The following is a 14,949-nucleotide window of genomic DNA, read 5'->3' as shown; positions in this document are numbered from 1 at the left end:
AGATCAAGCAGATCCAAGTCCTTCCCTGTGCTTCCTTACTGTTACTGACTTATTTTTTAAAATATACTTTACACTTCTATACAACTTTCCACTTACCACTTAGTTAAGAATGTCTCAGAAATAAGATGACTGATCATACACTGCTTTGAAAAAGGACACCTATTAAAAGCTGTCTAGTTAAATAAACACCTGTCCCTTGAACACAGTCCAGCTCCCACTGCTCTGTCCTTCCTGGATCAAGTGAGGAGAACAAGCACTATGAGACTGACCAGCAACTAGAGAGAAACAGGAGAACTGAACGTCTCCAAAAATATCTACCAGGCACAAATGAGTGAAACAGCCAGATTGTCAAATGAATACATTTATGAACTGTACCACATCCAAAATAAATCAGTGAAGTTTACGGCTACAGCCTGAGAGGCTGGAGCTGGAAGGTTGAGAGCCACAATTATGGTGCTCACTAGCCCATGTTTCATGTTTATACCCAGGATCCTGAAGCCAGAAAGAGAAGCCACCCATGGACTGCCTGAGCAGCTGCTGTTAAACAAAGGGATGATTGCTCACAGAGCAGAATTTGAGTGGCTGGTTCACAAAAGACTTGGTGAGACTACAGGTATTACATTTTGCAACTATGAAGTTTTAAGTTTGATTACCTGTTATACTGTCAGGTTCAGGAATGAGTTCAGAAGTGTTCATTACATCACATGACTGAGTCTGATCCCCTTCTCCTTGTCTACAAAGAGTGCAGATGTAGTCTTTCAATTGAGACTCCAATTCACTACCTGGAGATCTGTCACAATCTATGTGAATCCATCTGGGGAGATTAATTTATTGTGATTTAATTTATTGTGACTGTGATTTTAGTAAGGAAAATATAAAGCATCATAGTAAAAATCCATTAAAAAATAACACTATTTCCCATTCCTATGGGGAAACAGAGATTTTCAACAAATGCTTGATTATGGAGAACTTCAGGGGAAAAAGCATGATATGTCAGCATGTCAAACAGTGAACAAACAAACATGAACACCTAAATTATCCCTAAAGCCAATCAGACTCCACAAGATGTAGAGCATCATCATGATATTGCACAGTGAGATACAATATTACTGCATACAAAACATAGTTTATGTTCTTAAAATGTTCCAAACACTGTATTTTTAGGGGTTTTTAAATTACTGAAATAGTAAAAGACAAAAAATAAACACAAAATATTAACTTGAAAATAAAATAAAAAAAAAATCCAACAACCCAGATCACTGCAAACAAGAGTCTTTAAACTTTAGGATAATGACTTTTTCATTCTGCTTCCTCACAAAATAAGTTAAATTCAATAGGCAGCAGCAGCTTGCAGCAAGTAACTGCCAGATATCTTTAAGTAACTGCCAATTAATAATTATTTGCTAAGATTAAAATAAAGCTGCCTGCTATTGTTCATTGTATTTAGGGATGAAGGATCAAGGAGCTGCCCAAGATCCTGTGGTACTGTACATCCTTCCCAGAAACCCAGCAGTGTCACACAGCTCATCATAAGCTTCATGCATTCTAGTACAAATTAACAAAAGCTGGATACTTACCTTTTGCACATGTGACAATGCAACATATCTTTCTGGAAGTCTTGGAGGCACAGTTTTTCACAGAAAGGACAAGATAAGTTGTCTTGCTGTTGGTAACAACTGTCACATACCAAACAATTATGGTGCCACTGACAACTTGTTCGTGTGCCACACTCAGCACATACTCTACAGTTCTAGAGATCACAAGAATTTAGTAGTTAATTATGATATTTCACAATGTGATAGAACTGCCATTAACTGACATTTTCCTGTTTTGAATTAAATTTAATAGCTTCTGTCCTTGATAATGTAAAAAGTTATCCAAGATCTGATAGCAGAGCATGAATAACCTGCACAATAGCAAGAAGTTACCTGACACTAGACCTGACTTGAAAGTAGTATTTCTTATGAGATAAAACTTTTTTATTGCTGCTCTCATTTATCTTATGACTGCCCCAAACTGATGTAACATTACATACATCTCATATACAAGGACTTCCCACTGCAATTTCTTACAAAGTTACTTATAAAACAACAAATTTATTCTGCCTTCCTCAAATGCAAAGGAACCCACAAGCTGCAGAACTGTTTTGTTAAGCAAGGAGTTGAATATAAAGAGACTTCAAGTATAGATTACATATACTACTATAGCTTTGAGTTTACAGTTTTGTTCCCATTGTATCACAAGAGCAGCTGTTATTAACTGCAGGTTATCCACTGCACCTGGATCCTCCACTTCTCTTTTCCCTATGGAGGCTGATTTACTGTCCTATATAGGCTGCTTCAGCCACAGCACTGACAGCTCCCCCCTCAGAGCAGCTGCAGAGCCAGAGGATTTACATCCAAGTGGGATTCCTTCAAAAATTACAAATTACATTACACAGCAACAGCAACCCACAATACACCTGGAACAGCATAGTGTGGATAACAAAGTTTGGGCTCTTATAAATGACCAGAGTTACTCTGAAACTTTTCCACTTACTTTACATTTCCAACCATTTGTTGGTACAGCATCCATAACTGGCTGTAGACAGAAAGTGTGGTAGCCTTTGTCGCATGTATCACACACCAGCATCTTGTTGTCTTCCCCAGAGTGTCTAAGGAAAGTAACAAGTCATCAAAAATTACTTCAATAAGCAGCAACAAAATATCTGTTTCAAGAAAAGTCTAAACAGGAAGACACAGGTGTGCACATAAAAATATGCAAACACTACTTACAAATACCTCCAGAGACAATGCCTTCAAATTTATTTTTAAATACCACTGCATTCCACTATAATTATTCATCAAGAGCTGAGCCTGAGCAACCATTCTGAATACCAGATATTGGCCCACTTTCACTTACACATGTGTAGATATATTTGATGGCCTTTCTGTATTGAAATCAGTTCAAAATCTGCAATATACATTTTATTTCTTTCTGAGGAGAACATCCAATCATACTCTGACTGTAGTTTTTCCAAAGGAAAAAAGGAGCCATCAAGTCTGACTATCAGAGCTCCTACAATGTCAGACAATATGACTGCAAGAGCAAAACAAACATTAAAGGAAGAGATTTCAATTTTTCTACAATGATGTATTACAGAGCTCCACCACAGATTCCAGTGATAAAATAAATTTGCTGAGAACAAGACAAATAGTTTGGTAATATCTAAAGGCATTGTGTTCTGCCTTCGTTTAAATAAATTAATGCAGTAAGTAAACATGCAACAAGATTTGCCTAGATAAAGCCTTGCAGTATTTGGCATTATACATGCTAGATACTACCTCATTACCTGGGAGATCTGGTGTTTTAAAAAGCCCTCTCTTTGCATTAAGATATGCTTAAAATGCTGTTCTTCCAATAATAGTGAAGAACTGCCGTACCACAGGAAGAAATTATAGAATCAAAGAATGATTTGGGTTGGAAGGGACCTTAAAGACCATCCAGTTCCATGGGCAATGACACCCCCAACTAGACCAAGTTGCTCAAAGCCCATCCAGCCTGGCCTTGAACACTTCCAGGGTGAGGCATCCTCAGTTTCTCTGGGCAACCCATTCTGAGTGCCCCTCTGTCCAGCCTGTACTCGTGCCTGAGACTGCCCAAATCCAGGCGCAGAACGTTGCACTTGGCTGTGTTGAAGTTCATGAGGGTCACACAGCTCCACCTCTCCAGCCTGCCCAGGTCCCTCTGGATGGGGTCCCTTCTTTGAAGCATCAACTGCCCGACACAGCTTGGTGTCGCTGGCAAACTTGCTGAGAGTGCCCTTGATCCCACTGCCCACATCATAACAAAGATGTTTATAACAGCACCAGCTCCAATTCTGACCCCTGAAGAACAACACTCATCACTGGTCTCCACTTCAGTCCTTGACCCCAGCTCTCGAATCCACTGCGTGCTCCATCTGTCAAATGCATTTCTCTCCAGTTTAAAGGTAAGGATACTGTGTTGGACAGTGCTGAACACTTTGCACAAGTCCAGGTGGGTGACATCAGTTGCTCTTCCTCCACAAACTCTGTAACCCCATCACAGCAGCCACCGAATTTTTCAGGCACTGTTTGCCCTCAGTGAAGTCTGTGACCATCACCTCCTTATGTCCCATGTGTCTCAGCACAGTTTCCAAGAGGATCTGCTCCAGGACCTTGGTAGGCAGCCAGGCGAGACTGATGGAGACTGATCTGTGGTTCCCCAGATCTTCCTTATCTCCCCTTGTAAAAATGAGGTCTAGGTTTCTCCTTTTCCAGTCAGTGGGAACTTCACCAGACTGCCAAAACTTCTCAAATATGATGGATGGTGGCTTAGTCACTTCATCCACCAGAGTTCCCTCAGACCCAAGGACATAACTCATGTGGTTCCATGGACTGGGTGTGAACATACCTGATTTTCTCTGCTTTTCCACTAAAGAGGAGATTTGTTAGCAGATGCTGTAATCACCCAGTAAAATATTTTCAGGGATACTTTTTAAAACATGCTTCTGTATTCTAGCTTCATTCCGGAGATTTGCTATCTGCTGTATGTGATCAGGGAACACCCTTCTTTTGAAGTGAGTTGAGTGAATGCTAGCAAATACCAAGTATTCTGCTTGGAAAACAGGACAGCACTGACTGATCAGACACATGAGGCAGTAGTAGAGTGGTTTTTTTTCCTTCATACTGTCCCAACTGATCAGACTAGAGCTGAACAAAACTCATTTCTTTTTCAGTAAGTCCTTTAAAAAATCCAAGCAAGCGAAAGAACCCTGCAGTGCCCATCAGCTTAAGTTATAAGAGAACGAGCCCACAAGCAGTCAGAGTTTTCTAAGAGAACCCTTACAGTGCCACAGCAACTAAGTTTCATTGTCTCTGTCTGGTGCTACTACTCAATCAGGGCCACTCATGTCACTTTGCTTCTTTGCTCAACCAAGCCACAGTTTTGTTTTCATTAATGACTCTTTATCTGCCTCTGAAAGACATTAAATGAGAGGGCCCAATGCAGGAGACCTGCCCAGAGTGTAGGTACAGGCACAACTGAACTGTCAGCTGAGTAAAAGCACAGGTTCTTAGACTGTGAAGACACTAGAGTAAAATTATGTATTTGGTAAATTAGAGAAAAATCCTCCTCTATATAAAAGGAGGAAAAAATCAGAATGTTTTGTTGCTTTCCAAAACCTGCCAAGATAATGGTAACTCTAGGGGTAAAACACACAGGACTTTCAGCTCAGCTCTTTTAGAACAAAGCTTCCAATACCAGTGTTTGCTCAGCTACTTAACATAGCATAATAACAGAAAAGATGGGCAAATAATCTACACTTTTTGGAAAAATACCCCAAACATTTAATGAAATATGCATTTCAAAGCCACAGCACATAAATCTCACACCATCCTCCTCCATGTCCTGTAAGTCTCACTTACTTGCAGTTCTGGCAGACTTTGCAATCAGGACACTGCCAACCTGCTCTTTTTAAAGGTGTGACTTGAATGTCCAGGCACATCCCATGGTAGTGCTGGCCACAGGTAGTACAAAAGAGTTGATCTAAGAGGTCTCCAGGGCTGTCGCACACTGCACAATTTGCTTCTTCCTTTGCTAAAAAGAAGTATTTTTTCAATTATTATTTTGTTCAAATTTATGAGCAATTCAATAAACCAAAAAAATTACTTAGCAGTTCTTACACATACAAAACTTGACCATTCTTATGAAATTCCAATTTAATTAATGTCTTTAATAGCTACTATTTCAATTCAGTTTTCTCAACCAATCTTCTCATAACAAAAGTAAATTCATTTTAAACCTTAATGAAGTCTTACAAAAGAAACAGTTTTATTCTCCTCGAGACAAAGCTGAGAGCTTCGGAACCAACTCCTCTGTGGAACAAGTACAAAATAAACAGACCTAGATCTATTATTTAACTGAAGTGTTTGCAAGAAGGTTGCTCTAACTTGAGTTAGGACAAGGCAAGTCCATCAATTTGAACTAAAACCCAACAGAAGACAAGCTTTACCAGTAAACCTCTTCCTTGTTCTGTCATTAAAATAAAAACACTTTGCTGTGCAGGACTGCTGGTCTTTAAAGACAGAAGAGTATTAACTCACATCTTTTCTATCCATGAACACACATGAATTCTTGGGTATGTGAACTGTGACAGTGCACGTAAACAAATGCATTCTTAAGCTGATGATATGACAGTGCAGTTTTCATAAAACCTGGTACTAATTGTGTCATTTGATCACTGTGTACTCACATCTTTCAGGAGCCTGATCAATGTGGTCTGGACAAAGGAGGGACAAGTTACTGAAATCCTGAAATGTGCCTGCTCCAGCAGCACAGGGGTAATGGTACATCTGGGTACATTTCTCTTCACAGCATTTGATAGTGGCTCCAAGGTGCTTACAAAATGCACATCGCTGAAAAACAAACACAAGTAATCATTTAAATATTCCTTTTTCTTGTAATTTTTTAGCCAGATCTGTTCCCTCACTTCACTGAGCAGATGAGCACCTTGGCCAGTAGGAGGTAGTGAATACTGAGAAGGAAACTAGTGGGTAGTGTTTTCTTTCAGTGGCACTCCCAAACACAGTGTGCTCTAAACACACTCTGACAATTAAGATTCTTCTCGTCACAGTAAAGCATTTTCATTCCCTTTTTCTTGTAATTTTTTAGCCAGATCTGTTCCCTCACTTCATTGAGCAGATGAACACCTTGGCCAGTAGGAGGTAGTGAATACTGAGAAGGAAACTAGTGGGTAGTGTTTTCTTTCAGTGGCACTCCCAAACACAGTGTGCTCTAAACACTTTACTCTGACAAGAAGAATTAAGATTCTTCTTGTCACAGTAAAGCATTTTCATTCTTATGTTATCTAACTTGAGCTATGCCTTCAGTAATGGGGCTTGGAGACTTATTCTGAAAATAAAGGCAGATGACACCATGCTGTCAATAGGTTATGACTAAAAACCACATGGCTCTGTAAGCTGTAATGCAAAACCACAGACACTGTAATCAGAAATGCAAATGGAACTCAAGTATGATGTTCTCCCAAAAATCTTACTGGCATTATACAATTCTCTCTGGGACGATAATGCATTACATAACCTTGCACTTTCTTCTCATCTTGCCTTTCAAGACTACATAAATATCACCACCAAACTTTGAGAAGTCATAAATAAGCACGATTATTATTAGACACCAGAGAAATAATTTCTCAGAAAGAACTACGCAATGATCCTCCAGTTCTCCAGTCAAGAGAGAGCAGAGTCTATCAGTCTGCTTGTAAAAAATCACCCACACCTTTCTGATTCAGTTAATCAGTCTTTTTTCTTTCTCGGATTCATTACAGTCCCTGAAGCACTGTAACATCCTTTTGCACTTTTTCACCAAGGCAACAATACTTTTTAAGGCACAGCACCGTAAGACTTTGAGTAAACTTAAGAAAAAACAGGTCAGCAGCTCACAGGAAGGCATGCATAATATACAGCAACAACTGAGCTCAGGGACTTTCATTTTTCACAATAAAAATACAACACTAACACTGGTATGTTTGATTACTAGCTGAAGTGTCAAGTAACATCCAAATATGAACATAAACCAAATCAAAGAAAAGTTATGTACTGCATCTGCTTAATTCTTAGAATACAGACAATATTTATTACCATAATTCTTCTCTGTTTCAAAGCCTGGCATGAAATTAGGCATGAAATAGTGCTACTACAAGTCCACAGATATCCAAACCAGCCCATATGAAAATACAAATCACAAAGCTGCCTGTGTCAACAGCTACCTTCATATTCTTTAAAACCAGATGAAATGAATGATCTTCAGAAAAATATCTGCCAGCACCACAACTCATGGACAAGAGACAGAAAAAAATATTAGTGTATGCTAAACAGAACTGCAGTGTAAAGAGAGAAAATGCTCTGGCAAAGAAATTAAAGGGAGAACTACTGCCAAGTTTGTGGGCTACAAGGCTTAGTCTGTCCTGTGATCTGCAGGACATCTCACCTCTACCCATGTCTAACACCTCCTGACAGTACAGGTAAGGTGCATCCTGTTACTCTACCAGCTGAAATGCAGAGGAGAGGAGAGGGAACAAGAAAAGCAAATAATAATGTGGAACTTCTGAAGGAGAGCAAGGCAGCAGCAATGGTAATTACATTTATGGACTGCCAACAAAACCAAAGTCCTGCAAGGAACTGCTTTTATGAAATGATACCTTCAGTGAGCACTTGCTGAGGATGCTGCATAAGGTAAATCATGAACTTAGATGTAAAACCATGAAAATACAGCCCAAAGCCTCCAACTTCAAGAACTGCAGCTCCACTCTAAATCACACACAACCACTGTCCTATTGTGTCCTTGATGTTCTGAAAACCTATGGAGATGGAACAGGTTTAGCTAAGACACAACTCTTACAGGCCACACTTTAAGATTTTACTCAGTACAGAAAAAAAATAGAAAGGGAAACTTGGGAGGAGCTAAGGTCCAAAAGGTATCCCTCAAAAAAGTATTCAACAAGACTTTGCTGGATCACATCATTGACCCTTATTAGCTATTTAATCAGGAAAAGAAAATTATGATAGAGCTGTAAGCACTTAAATAATCCAACATTTATTAAAAGCTAGGAATAATGGAATAAAATAGCAATATAAATGGCATTTTTAAATACCACATCTGTTTTTCAAAACCACCAATCAACCACAGTATGTAGCAACTACAAAATCAGAATTCAACTTTTCCCAAATGCTCTATGAATAAATGAAGAGATTATGGAAAACTAGGAAACTACAGGATTACTAAAAAAACCTTAAAAATGTTGATGTTGGTTTAAGGAACCACATAAAGATGCTGGAAGAAAAATGGAAACCCAAGTTACATGTAATTGAACCCTTCAAACCCATCTGCTAAACTGCACTGGCAATGAAAAGCATTTGGCAGATAAGTGAAACACACTTTGAAAACAATGTGGTATGTATCATCTGAAGCAAATAAAAAAGCACAGAATATCAACATTTGCTGAATTTGTAAGAGAGATAAAGCAGTCTGAAGAAACTAATGCCCAAAGGGATTTTTTTGGCAGCAGATGTTGGTGAGAAGAGTTACTTTTCCAGCACTAGAAGCCAACACTCCTCTGAAGCCAGGCCCCATGCTATGACCCCAAAAGAACAGCAGAAATGTATTAAATTAAACAAAAATATTAAAAGCTCTGCTAAATAAAATCAGTAACGAATACTACTTTACTACTGCTAAAATATGGCATCATGACAGCAGGAGATGGAATGCAGCAATAAATCATGTTGCCCATGAGATGCATGCCCATATGAGGACAGCAGCAGAGCCAGGGACAGGCTGAGTCTCCAGTTTCATTAGTATCAACACAAAATAAGGTGTTATGGGAAGGGGGTGGAAGCTGCATTCGAAGGGCAGGTACTAGAAAATGGTCATCTGTCAAGGCAAGACAAACACTGTTTTGTTTATGGATCAAATATTTTTACATTCCTATTCTACAGGAAAAAAACCCCAACTTTACAAGGTGTCAGAAAGCTGGAGAGATAGTTTATTACTTATTCATAGTACACTCTAGGAAATAAACTAAAGCAGAGCCAGCAGACTATTTTCCTACTCAGGAAGTCCTTCACTGGTTACCAACTGTTCCCTTCAGCAAGTTCCTTGTGCACTTGTCCATTGCAAGAAAGCTCTGAGTCCATCCCTACTTGTGTTATTTCTTACTACTGTGATTTCCATAATTTAAAACTATCCACTCCTCCTTCAACTTGGCAATTTTGACTTTTTTGTTTTTTACATCTGCTTTTTCAGACAGAATAGGAACTGATTTTTAAAAGCAAAAGCTACGCCATCTTTAAAATTTGATTTTAAAAATCCCTTTATTTACTAATCCCACTGGCTCAAATATTACATTGTTGTACAAATAGAGTGGAAGAGAAATAAGTGAACCAAGAGAAAACAAAACCTGATCAATCACATTCTCTGTATTCTAGCTATATGGGAGAACATCCTGCATGAATTAAGAGTGGCAGAAACCACACAGAAGATTTCCAGGAAGACAAAAACTCAAAAATCTCTTTGCTACAACTGTAACTGCACCAAAACCAGCTGAACAAAAACCTTAATTCTGCCTTGTTCAGTTCAGCTGATGTCACAAATCCTACTGGCTTTACTGGAAACAGATGGCCAAAGTGGAAAATGGTGACAAGAGCAGCAGCTTTTTGTTAACCTTCCTGCTGCTCCATACTTTAGAGTACTCTAAAATCCCGTTCAAATTATAAAAAGATGCCTGTAAGGCAATGTAAAAGTTTATCCAGATAGTACCAAGAACTAATCAGAGGTCATGTTTTATCATTATTTTATTGCCCTTAGAATTACTTTATAGCATAGACTACAGTCTCAGCAACCAGACAAGTAACAACCCTTAGAAGACAAATATTAAAGAAAGGCTAAAATAGAGTCTTTGAGTAAGAACATGGCAAGTTGGTTAAGTGTCCTAAACCTAAATGTTAGTACTGTGAACTCTAAAATGTTCTTAAGCAAAATGACAAGTTCTCCACTGATGATGAACTTTTTCTTTAAAAAAGATCAGGTGACACAACCTATGAGAACAGTAAGAACTTTTAATTTTATGACAGTGTACCAAAAATACACACAAGCCATCTGTCCTTGATTAAACAATTTAATTCATTACCTGTAAGAGCAAATTTCAAACAGGTTAGCCATAGGGAAATGCTGTCATACAAACCTGTGACTGAAGAGAATGGGACCCTAAAAACCTGTCATTAATGAGAGCAGTAAGAAATTTTTACATAAACAGTCATTAATGAAGTATGTTCCCTGGTGGTTCTGATAATCTTCATTGGTTACTCCATCATCTAGAAAGAGCTTTATATTGCTTGCAGACACTAATGACCATTAGCACCTCTCATGTCAACTACACTGGTTTAAGTACCATAAAGCACTAAAGAGCACAATGCAGTAAGATGGCAACATAAAAACAATTAATGGCTTTCAAATGAACTACTGATTAGAAGTACTAAACAGAACACCTTTCCAGGAGTACTGGAAATTACCTTCTAGCTTTTTAATTTTATATGACTCATGTCACAGATTTGGAAATTACTTCAATTTATAACAAGCAAGTCAATCAGAGATCAGTTACTCTTCTTCCTCAAACCTTAACACAGTGACTCAACGCCTGCAATCAAGGCAGAAAGCAGAAGTCCTTTAACTGTGGAAATTTCAGGCTCTCTACAAGTCACTACTTTGTTTCTCATTCCTACCAGCTGCCTCTTTTTCACTTCCATTAAAAAAGTATATTAAATTAATTATGTTGATGTTAAGGCATTTAAGAATTCAGAGGGAAAAAAGCACTCAAGTTTTGGAGGGGTGTTTTTTGTAATAATGGTGAATAGGTTAAAAACTCGCAAGAATCAAGTTTGCTAAGTAAGATACCACTTTTTATTTAAAACCTGAAATAGGTAGGAGAAAACATACAAACTTTATTACACACAAATTCTTCCTCATATAACCTGAAATGTTCCTAAACCCTGTTTATTCAGAAGCTCCATGGAAGGGTTTGGGTGCCTCAGAGCTGTGTTTTACTCATCATTACATAAGCTAGCAGAACTGCATGGATATGACTTCCCTCACAGGCTCTGCCTTTGCTGCTTTTTTCACACTTTCATGAAGAAAAAGGGGGGTTTTTTAATCACCTCCTTGCTTTCTGCAAGAGTTTGGGTAATGTAAATGTTTTGAGTGAGACTAAGCTTTTCCACAGCTATCAACCCTTAATTCCCATCTAATATCCACCATGGCAGAAGAGCACACACAAGCCTGTTGTTTAGTTAGACTGTCAACAACAAGAAGGTCAATAATGTTTAATGTAATTTAAACTGTGGTTATTAGGCCTCAGCATCAGCAACTCCAGGACAAACAAGGCAAGAACAAAAATCATCAGCTTTGGTTTGAGGCTGCTTTTTGGCAGGCTCAGAAAACAGACTATTGTGCCAGTTCCATTTGATTCATGCTCAGAAGGTCTTAAGAAGTGTGTGTAGACATTTCTTTGTGTTGGCAGAGCATGGGCTGAGCCACAAATTGTTGGAGGCTTGAGAAAAAAAATAATTGAGGGAAACATTGCTACATGCTTGCTGTTTAATGATCATCTCTAGGCATCTGTTACTGGTCATTGCAGAACATACTGGGATGAAGTCAACTTTCTATCAAATCCAGCACAGCTCCTGAACTCCTATATCATATACTGAGAAGCAACACAAGCATTCTATAGGTTATATCATAAATACATTTATAAAGGCATTTAAAGTAAAAGGAGAATTTACTGCTCATACAGTCACACTGTGCTTCCAAATGACACAAGGCCTTGTAAGGACATCCAAACTTCATTATATTTAATAAGGCTTAATCATTTTATGGTGTTTACTTCATGGCAATTCAGTTGGCCAAACAGTGGGTTACCATTTTCAGGCTCCACTGTCAATACTGGCCAGATCTCCACTGCCTGCAGCTGGAATTGGAACACAGTTCACAGGTGGGCACATCCACAGGGAGGTCAAAATTCAGAGTACAGCCTTGAGCTGTCCTATTCTGACACAAGTTCTTTACTGGTACCACAGCTAAGTCCACAGCAAAGTTTTTGTCAGCATATCACTATCAAAGAAGAGACGTTAACAGAAACAGTTTAAAAATACTTTCATATAAATCCTCTTCTATTTTTGCAAGTTTTCTGAACAATAAAGAGCTGGGGTAAACTTCTCACAACACATCTCTAAATTCTCTTATATGTTTTTGGAATACTTAGACAAAACTTTCCAGCCATTTCTGACAACAGGAAAGTCATTAACAAAAACATTCTGTTCATCTTAAAAACAGCCTCATTCATGGGACTTGCAATTTGTCATGTTTTAGAGTGGGGGATGCAACTTCTGCCCTTTCCCTGCAGATCTATCCAGATGTGACCAAGCTTGAGAAAATTATTTCTTTTTTTTAATGTAAAACACTTCCACAAGTTTGTCAATGAACAATCACAGAAAAACCTACTCTCATTGATCATGACTGATCCTCTCCAATTTCCAGCACTGACTGGACATCATGTACCTCCTGCAAATGTTCCTTCAGTGTGACAAGGATTAGAGGGAGGAAGTCTGTAATAAATGCTCTAAGCCTAAGCACAAAAAGCCATTGGAATGGAAAGAAGACCTAAGTATTCTGATACTACTGTCACTTAATCATGTGGGGAATTGGAGTATCCAGCACACAGGCAGATGGACAAGTAAGGAGCAAAGAGACAAAAGGGATTCACTGTGTGAAAGAATCTGATGAGACTGGGGAGAGAAACCATGGATGGAGATGGAAGCTGAGGAGGAGCAGGGGTAACACTTGAAGGGCCAATTAATCAAACATGGGCACTTAAATTGGATAAAGTCCTTAAAGGAACTTGGGTGATGAGACTCAGGAAATGGTGATGGGAGACATTCCAGAAAGAACCTAGCCAAAAGGGGTGAGAAATGTTAAGGAGAAATGAAGAGTGGAAATGGCTAAAAATATCAACCTGAACAAAAAGTCAGGAGTCTGAGACAACTGAAATTGGATGAAGATTACAAGGAGGAAAAGTACACTGCTCTCTGACACCTAGTGCTGTATCACTATCAGCCAGCCAGCTCAAATAGCAGTGCTCTTATGTAGCCACAAAGGCTTTAAACCTGCAGTTTGGGAGGTCTGCCTTTTCCTTTTCTCCCTGACAAAAGGAAATGATACAGGCAGACAAATACAAAGCAACACAGAGACATGGAGACACAGATAAAGGAATGGGCAGATACGCACACATGTGTGCACTAAAACACAAGGAGCAGTACAGATCAAACATGGATTTTGTGTATAAAATAGACCTTATAAGAGGAGTCACTGACTTAGAGAAATCTGTTACCCATGAGACTGTGCTTGATTTACAGAGAGAAAAAAAGGCAGTGCTCTTATGTAGCCACAAAGGCTTTAAACCTGCAGTTTGGGAGGTCTGCCTTTTCCTTTTCTCCCTGACAAAAGGAAATGATACAGGCAGACAAATACAAAGCAACACAGAGACGTGGAGACACAGATAAAGGAATGGGCAGACACGCACACGTGTGTGCACTAAAACACAAGGAGCAGTACAGATCAAACATGGATTTTTGTGCATAAAATAGATCTTATAAGAGGAGTCACTGGCTTAAAGAAACCTGTTACTGTGAGACTGCTTAATTTACAGACAGAATAAAAAAGAAATATTGGAAAAGGTTGTGGATGGCTTGTGGGAGAAGCAAAGCACTTAGTTATGGCAACAGAGCAATGGCCTGCAAAAGAGTTGTAGTTTCATTTCTTCTATGAAGCTCCTTGATGATACTGGGCAGGGCACTAAGTAAAATTTTTCTTTGTTTATTTTTATTAATTTTTAATCTTACTGTTAAAAGCCTGGAGTTTTCTTTGCCCTGTAAAAATTCAGCCTTAATTTCCACATAGATTGTGCACTCACAACTGCATCAGAGTGAAGGAAGAACTGCAATATCAGTGCAACCTTTTTAACTAAGTCTGAGTATTTTTGAAACGCCTTCAATTTGCCATCCAAATTAGCAGATATAAATAAATTCAACTTCTCTGGGGGAAAATGTAGCCTAAGACACATAACAAGGCCATATAAATCTGCTATTAAAAAAAATACAGACAAGTTATTCACATTAGTGAAAAAAGCATGCAGAAATGAGGAATTCTTTATTTTCAGCAGTATCTGCATAGTCTACACACCTACATACTAAACACTAATGAAAAAAATGGAATATTGAAGAGGTTTATACCAAGACAGCAATGTCTATCCAATGGACTGAACTAGGCACAAACTGTTCTGCATGTGATCATATAATTAAACATGCATAATCAGGCCAAGGCACA

General features: G+C 38.6%; 1 protein-coding gene across 13 annotated transcripts in view; it reads right to left on the bottom strand.

Annotated features, from left to right (window-relative positions):
- KMT2C (lysine methyltransferase 2C) overlaps nt 1–14,949 on the bottom strand; it is a 189,042-nt gene that overhangs the window by 81,019 nt on the left and 93,074 nt on the right. For 12 of the 13 annotated variants that reach the window (XM_039703915.1, XM_039703946.1, XM_039703925.1 and 9 more), the window contains 5 exons: nt 6,254–6,416; nt 5,427–5,598; nt 2,539–2,653; nt 1,578–1,750; nt 654–814 (listed from right to left, as the gene is read on the bottom strand). In XM_039703915.1, the coding sequence (XP_039559849.1) occupies nt 654–814; nt 1,578–1,750; nt 2,539–2,653; nt 5,427–5,598; nt 6,254–6,416 (784 nt within the window). The remainder of the gene's footprint in view (nt 1–653; nt 815–1,577; nt 1,751–2,538; nt 2,654–5,426; nt 5,599–6,253; nt 6,417–14,949) is intronic. The other variant, XM_039703974.1, reaches the window with a different exon arrangement.

The sequence above is a fragment of the Passer montanus genome, unplaced genomic scaffold, assembly GCF_014805655.1.
Source record: "Passer montanus isolate IOZ18808 unplaced genomic scaffold, ASM1480565v1 scaffold10, whole genome shotgun sequence".
In the NCBI taxonomy this organism is placed as follows: Eukaryota; Metazoa; Chordata; class Aves; order Passeriformes; family Passeridae; genus Passer; species Passer montanus.
Note: the sequence above shows the minus strand (reverse complement) of the source record. Positions and strands in the feature narration are given on the sequence as shown.